Consider the following 7983-nt stretch of genomic DNA (forward strand, 5'->3'; position numbering starts at 1 on the left):
CTGAGGGAGGAGGATTGCCTTTCAGAATATTTTAAACTTCTTAACTATTCAGAAATATTTCAGGACAGTTAATACACTACCCTCACTCTTCTCTCAGAGATGATTGCTGAGTTGTCAGGTTAGTATACCTTTAGGTGAAGCTCTTTAGTGGTTTAGAGGTCCTAAGGTAGGAAAATATAGAGGAGAGAAGAGTAAGGAGGAGAGGATAAGTTAGGTAAGAAATGCTGTTTACATGTGTGCCTAGCTATCTTTCTTCGATATCTCAGTATTTAGGGACTAAATAGCAAATGTAAATTAGTCTCTCTTCTCTCTTCTTTAGTCAGTTGGGAAAGTTTGTTAGCTGATGTAAATAGAAATCAGAAACCTTTAGAGCTGAGCCCACCAATGAGCATATTGAACACAGGAGGAGCTTGTTTAATTGTTTTAGGGTAAAATGAAGTGACTATCAGGACACTCTTTTCTTTTTTATATTTTTAGGGGAAAAATAGCCTATTTATTCTCATAGTACTCCTTACTTCCACCTCATTGATATTTTCATAAACATAAGTGAGGGAATTTTCTTTTGGTAAAACAGTTTTCAATAGCAAAGTTAACTGGGATTTATTCTTGTCATTTCCCTGAAAAATCATCTTAGAGCGAAAGAGTTTCAAAAAGAATTTTGAAAATAAGAAATTACAATGGCAATTTTATGTGTAAAAAAAGAGGAACTATGTGCATTTTTTAGCCTTTTTATAACTTTTCAGAAATTTGTTTATTAGATGATCTCTTTTCACTCTTGTTTCTAGGGAAGGAGTCAGCAGACTATACCCAGGCTGAGTCCTTTCTGTAGCATATTTTTGTATGGCCCCTGAACTAAGGATGGGGTCGCAAAGAGTCAGACACGACTGAGCGACTGAGCGGAACTGAACTAAGGATAGTATTTAAATTTTCAGGTAGTTGAAAAAGAATCAGAAGAATATTTTGTGACACATGAAAATTATATAAAATTCAATTTAATTGTCACTGTGTATAATGTATTGCTCAGTCATGTCCGACTATTTGTGACTGCATGGACTGTAGCTCGCCAGGCTCCTCTACCATGGGACTTCCCAGGCAAGAATATTGGAGTGGGTAGCCATTCCTTTCTCCAGGTGATCTTCCCCACCCAGGGATTAAACCCGGTTCTCCTGTATTGGAGGCAGATTCTTTACCATCTGAGCCACCTGGAAGGCCTTGAGTGTCACTAAGTAAAGTTTTATTGGAACACATCTATTCTCATTCATTACTGTCTGTGGCTGCTTTTATGTTAACAATCACAGAGTTGAATAGTTGTGGCAGAACCTTTGTGTGGCCTACAAAATCTAAAACATTTAATATCTGGCCCTTTATAGAAAAAGTTGCCCAGCCCCTGTTTAGGGCGTTGGAACCCAATAAATGGCAAAAGATTGTCTTTTTTTTGGCCACACTGCATAACGTGCAGGATCTTAGTTCCCCAGCTAGAGATTGAACCTGCACCCTTTGCAGTGAAATGTGGATTTTTAACTATTGGACCTCCAGGAAAGTCCCATCACAGGACTCCTTTAAACTGTCATTATGCCTTAGAAAGTGAAAGTGTTAGTTGCTCGGCGGTGTCTGACTCATTGCAACCCTATGGACTGTAGCCTGCCAGGATCCTCTGTCCGTGGAATTCTCCAGGCAAGAATACTGGAGTGAGTTGCCATTCCCTTCTCCAAGGGAATCTTCCCAACCCAGGGATCGAACCCATGTCTCCTGGATTGCAGGCAGACGCTACCAGCTGAGTCACCAGGGTCTTATAAAGATTGATGTTAAAAAAGTCATGAGTGCTCACTTTGATAATATATATGCTAAAATTAGAACACTATAGAGAAGATTAGCATGGTCCCTGCATAAGATGATATGCAACTTAATAAAGTGCTCCACATTTAAAAATATGTATATATTAAAATATACACTTAAAAATATTAGTTTGTTTTGATAAAAGTAATCTTCCAGCAAGTTTAAAAAAATAAATTTATTGGCTGTGCTAGGTCCTCATGGCTGCACGAGGGCTTTCTCTGGTTTGGAGAGCAGGGGCTGCTCTAGTTGCAGTGTGTGAGGTTCTCATTGTGGTGGCTTCTCTTGTTGTGGAGCACAGGCTAATATGTGTGTGGACTTCAGTGGTTGTGGCACACACAGCATGTGGACTCTTCTCAGACCGGGGATCAGCCTGTGTCCCCTGCATTGACAGGCAGATTCCCAACTACTAGTCCACCAGGGAGGTTCTCTTCCAGCCAGTTTTGAAGAATTAAATATATCTGAATTTCCTGAATTCCTAAGAACCATGAATTCCTTGTATAACTTTGATAACTCAACTTTACCGTTCTGTCTTTGATTTTAGTTATATTTGAAAAATATTTTACTAGCCATTTGAGATTTCCTCTTCTCTACTACTCTTTTAAAAAAATCTCTTTAGAAATGGTTACCCAAGAAAATAACCATTTGAATGGTCATCTAAATAGTTAACTAATAATTTCTTCTTTTCCTGGAACCTTGAATTATTTTGCAACTGCAAAAATGAGTTATTATTTGTATTATGCAGAAAGTTTCCCACTATCATGCTGTTATTAGGAGATATCAGTACCTTGTTATAGGTGTCCAGTATTATATTGAGAACTATATTATACATAATGAGGCCTTTTTTTTTTTTTTTACTATTAGCATGAGTAAATTTATTGAACACTGTGGTTTACTTTCTGAGGTATTATAAATCCATAATGAGATAAATGGCATTTACTGATTCACAACTGCACTTTAATTAAGGTCATAATTACTAAGTGGAGCATCCCATACATCATTTAATATTTTTTTCTTACTTGAATTTCTTAGGTACAATGTTAGCTGTTCTAAAAAATTTGCACTTAGTCGTTGGAATCGTAAGCCTGATAATCAAAGTCTTGGGCATCGTGGCCGTCGTCCAAGTGGCCCTGATGGGGCCGCAAGAGAACATATCCTTAGGCAGGTCTGTAGAAACCTTGATTCAATGTACAATACCCTTTTCAGAAATACAAGGAAAGTGCAATGCTGTATTTTACTTGTACTACATTTTCCAGCTTCCAATTACTTATCCATCTGCAGAAGAAGACTTGGCTTCTCATGAAGATTCTGTGCCATCTGCTATGACAACACGCCTGCGCAGGCAGAGTGAGCGGGAAAGAGAGCGTGAGCTTCGGGATGTGAGGATGAGGAAGGTGCCTGAAAACAGCGACCTGCTACCAGTTGCACAAGCAGAGCCGTCTGTATGGACAGTTGATGACGTCTGGGCCTTCATCCATTCTTTGCCCGGTACGTGACTGACCACCATGACCGTGATGGTTGCCTTGTGCGCACACCCAGGACTGACATTAGATCCACCCACACTTGTCGCACAAAAGGGCTAGAGAAGTTCTGTGTATGTATACTCATTAAATGGCATTTGCTATTGAAATGTGATCTGTTTCCTCTTGCTTATTCCCTCAGCACAACTGGGTATTTTCTCATACCCCCCAAGTCGATAAAAACTGACTAGTCCTGCTTCTGCTGTGACACCTCAGCCGGTGAAGATATTAAAGGTGCTCTCTTCTCTTCAGTCTGATTTCTCTCGAGAGGTCAGTAGAGAGATTGAGTCAGACACTTCTTCCCTTCTGCTCTTCCAGTTTTCTAGTCTTATCAATATTTCCTCCTTATTTCCTAATTTAACCTTTTTAAAATGAAATAACACAGACCAGAATTTTTTTTTACATTTTTGAAAGCTAATCAAGACCTTTTAGAGTGTGATAAAATTTTGGTTTCTTAAAAAAAAAAAAAACACACACACACAAAAATGTTGTTTCTTTTAAAGGAGGCTGCATTCTTTGATTCTTTGCAAAAAGTTTAAGACATCAAGAACACTTCTGAAATTAAGTAGACAACTGAAATTCAGTTATGATATTCCATTCCAATATTGAGGGTTACTTTCTTATTTATATTTCCTGCTCTCTCATTTGGTGTTCTTTCCATCAGCTTAAGTCGTTATGTTCTTTTATCTTTACTAAACAATCACTTTCTCTACTGGGCTGGGTACTGAAGACTGCCTTTGCCAATGAGACCCACAGTGCCTCTATATGTTGAGACAGTATGTATTTTTTAAATCACAAATCTTTTATCATTCACTTTAACCTTATGAATGTGGAAAGTAAGATTTCTAAAAACATTTGTTCCATTTTGGGTTTTTGGTGAATCATACCATTTCTCTTGAAACAAGCTTTCCAGAAAAATACATCCCCTTTGAACTTGTCCACAGACTTACTAAAACTAATCCACCTGTATTTGGTAATCAGTCTTTCTATGAAGGTGACCACTGTCTCAGAAGCAGACTTATAGCTAAAATGTTATGAGTGAAGAAAATATATTCAGAAGTATTCTTTTTTTTTTTTTTAAATCTGTTAGCCATTTTACCTTACACAGATGGTTCCTGACTTGTGATGGATAGACTTAATGAACTTTCGATTTTATGATGGTACAAAAGTAATATACATTAAGTGGAAAGCGTGCTTCAGATTTTGGATTTTGATCTTTTGCTGGTGATACGAAGCATGATACTCTCCGCAAACTGGGCAGGACAGCTCCATCAGCCATGCTATCATGAGGGTAAATAGCTGACACAACCATGCTTAACTCATGCAATCATTCTGTTTTTTACTTTCAGTACAGTATTCAATAAATTACCTGAAATATTCAACACTTTATTATAAAATAGGCTTTATATGTTAGTTAACTTTGCCCTACTTACAGTAGGCTATTCTTAATGTTCTGAGGATGTTTAAAGTAGGCTAAGCTAGGCTATGATGTTTGGAAGTTTAGGTGTATTAAATGCATTTTTGACTTGATGTTTTCAACTTTTGATGGTTTTATCAGGATGTCGAGTTTGAGGGAGATAAATGTACAGAACTCTGGAGTTTTATTAAATTATTTTTAATGGCTTGTTTTAGAGTGTGAAATAAGCTTTTCTTTCTGTTAAACAAGATATGGTCACTTTTAAAGAAAGATGAAATTGTTTAAAGAAGGGATACATTTTTCATGGGAAGATTTTTAAGCATGCACCTAGGAAAACTTAGGTGTGATTCAAGTGCTGACAATGTGGGTTTAGAATCTGCTTTAAAAAGCTTATGTATTAGAGAATGGTGAGTCTTCACAGGGTGTGGCCTTAATATTTAATGAAATAAATTTTAAGTTTCATACCAGTCTAGGTATCTTGAGAATTAACATTGTAACTGTCACTAATCCCTGGGGCTGAACTTTGATTCTGTTATCTTTAGACAGTCTCAGTCTTCCAAATGGGATATATGAGCTGTTTGTTAGCCTGATTTCTCATTTGGAGGGGGAAATATTTCTTTTCCTTTGGGGAGGAGGAAAGTAGTTGGCCAAACAGATAACAAATAATAGCTGCTGCTGATTGTTCTGTCACTTTATATGCTTTTTATAGGGCTAGTTTTCTAATTTTCCCCAGCATCCATTTGCCACAAAGCTACTCTTGGCTGCTTTATTAGGACAAAGGCTAACTTTTTTGTTTTGTTCCTCCTTCATTGAATTGAAAAAAATTATTTCCTATAACTTGAGATGCTGGCCTTATTGAGTTCAAGACAATTTTGTTGCCAGCCTTTTAGAGAAAATTACATACAAGGCAGACCCAGACTGTTTTATAATTTAGAATTTCTTGGTATTAAGAGTGCTGAATATAACTACTTTTTTACTGATTAAATGGGAGTATTTCTAAACTGCTTTGACAGGCTAACAAGCTTATTTGTGTGATGCGTTACATCTTCTTTGTCAGAGTTTTTCTCTGAATAATGCCTGTGGCTTAAGGTAAATCTCAACCAGAAAAAGCTGTTACCGTCATTTCTCTATGTTCATTTGGCTTTTGTAAATCCTTTTGAGCCTCTTCCAGCTCATACAGGGCTGTATTTTTTTTTCCCCCTGCGCTCTTCTCAGGGAATGAATAAACTTGTAAATTTTGTAATCTCTTGCATTTTTGTTTCTTTCCAGTTGAGGCTAGGTTTCCCTCTTTCATCAGGCACCTGTATTTATTCCTAGAGTTTTCTCTTCTTGTATGTCATCTTGTGAACCATCTTGGTGGGACCATATTAGAGCTGGTATGCAGATACATGTCAGAGCTGTTACCAGAGTAAAATATTATCTTCTTCTAAATGTTTGTACATTAAAAAGTTCTCTATAGGAAAGGTTCTTTGTACTCTGCGTTTACTGCAGTTATCTTCTTTAACTCTTCCTTGATACAGTGAACTGTGTTTTGCAAAGATCACTTTAGTCTGTATTTGTTGGTCTGTGAATGTGCAGTAGGTTTAGTTTCTATGTAGGTGTAAAAAGTACGTATTCTTTAAAAATATGACTATTTACTATAGTTTCATAATACTGATATTGAGACTCGTTTGTTCTGTAGTGTTGAGGGCAGGTGATAGCCTTTCATCATCCTTACCGAGGTTAATTTTTGTGGGGGGTGTTTTTGTTTTAGGGTTAGCTGGAAGTGTGACTGGGCACTTGTGAAGTTCCTTTGGGACCCATGTCTGTGTGCAGAGGTCCATCCCATCCTGATCTGCTTCTGGTGATGTGAAGCCAGCCGAGCTGACTGCTTGCCGCAGTCTGGATATGTTCTGTAATGTCCCTGGAGCACCAGCTGTTCTACAGATGCAGATTCTAAATATGTCAGAGATTCATAGAATTTTAGCTCAGTATACCTTGGGCATCTAGATTTTTTTTAAAAAATCATCTTTTTCTAGTTTTAGGAAGCATATTTGCTTCTGCCTCCCCTTTTAAAAATCACTTTATTTTTTCATTTCTATACTAATGTATAAACACCCTTTTTTTGTGGTTGGCTAAGAAAGTTGTGATCTAAAATTCTGAAGATAATTCATTCCTGTTTGATCATGCTGTTTCACCACATTTTGTTCTTTATTATTTTGCTAACACATATTTTGTCTACCTACAAGAAGACATTTGAAGAGGGATCTGATAATACTGAGGAACAAGAACATACTGGGAATTTCTTCATGGAGAGCTCCTTGTTTCTATTCCCAAATGTAGCTCTTACGGTCCTCATTACTTCTCACTGCTTCTCTTTTCTGAATCTAAGTCAGTCCTACCCTGTCTTTCTCTCTTTTCTTTCCTGTGTTCTTGTAAGTAAGACTGAAGAGAGAAGAACATTAGTTCTTTTCATAAAAAGAAGGATGAAGTCACAACTAGATGCAAGATTAGTCAGTTTTGTCTGCTCAGTTTTGAGAGCTACCTCTGGGAAAAGAAAAGGGGCTTTTCTATGGTGAGTAACCTCATTTTAACTATTTAGTTTCTTTTACATGGTAAATAGCCAAAACCATAAAAATTCTGTGGAGGGTATTTTTGAAATAGCAATTTTTAAAAATCTGAGAAATTATTAAAACAGAGGAATTGAAAAGCTGACTGCCACATAGGAGACAGGCGGGTTACAATCAGCAGAGAAGTTGGGAAAGAAATAAGCAAGAGAAAAGCCGGCCACACAGATGAATACAGGGAAAAAAATTTTGCGTTTCTCTCAGAGATGGCTCCTTTTTAGCAGATTCTGTTTTTGTTCATTATTCATTCAGCCCTTCACTTACCCAAAAATACATGTGTTTAGCACCTGCGATATTTTGTGTTTGGTACTGGGGTTATGCTGCTGCTGCGTCACTTCAGTCGTGTCCGACTCTGTGTGACCCCATAGACGGCAGCCCACCAGGCTCCCCTGTCCCTGGGATTCTCCAGGCAAGAACACTGGAGTGGGTTGCCATTTCCTTCTCCAATGTGTGAAAGTGAAGTTGCTCAGTCGTGTCCGACCCTTAGCGACCCCACGGACTGCAGCCTACCAGGCTCCTCCATCCATGGGATTTTCTAGGCAAGAGTACTGGAGTGGCTTGCCATTGCCTTCTCAGATGTTATAGGGATTACATTATTATCTTACAT

The 7983-nt window shown here is 37.7% G+C and overlaps 1 protein-coding gene and 1 non-coding gene across 13 annotated transcripts in view; both read left to right on the forward strand.

Annotated features, from left to right (window-relative positions):
* The window catches only part of PHC3 (polyhomeotic homolog 3), a 79113-nt gene that overhangs the window by 61407 nt on the left and 9723 nt on the right, over positions 1–7983 (forward strand). For 8 of the 12 annotated variants that reach the window (XM_088839183.1, XM_088839194.1, XM_088839195.1 and 5 more), the window contains 2 exons: positions 2866–2998; positions 3090–3321. In XM_088839183.1, coding sequence (XP_088695309.1) covers positions 2866–2998; positions 3090–3321 — 365 coding nt within the window. Of the gene's footprint in view, positions 1–2865; positions 2999–3089; positions 3322–3495; positions 3624–7983 lie in introns of those variants that run through there. The other 4 variants (XR_016038116.1, XM_088839211.1, XM_088839212.1 and 1 more) reach the window with 4 other exon arrangements.
* On the forward strand, positions 1821–1926 carry LOC129553524 (U6 spliceosomal RNA). Its single transcript, XR_008685488.1, has one exon. It is a non-coding gene; the product is annotated as a U6 spliceosomal RNA (small nuclear RNA).

The sequence above is a fragment of the Moschus berezovskii genome, chromosome 1, assembly GCF_049115385.1.
Source record: "Moschus berezovskii isolate FMDL1 chromosome 1, NW_MosBer_1.0, whole genome shotgun sequence".
NCBI lineage: Eukaryota > Metazoa > Chordata > Mammalia > Artiodactyla > Moschidae > Moschus > Moschus berezovskii.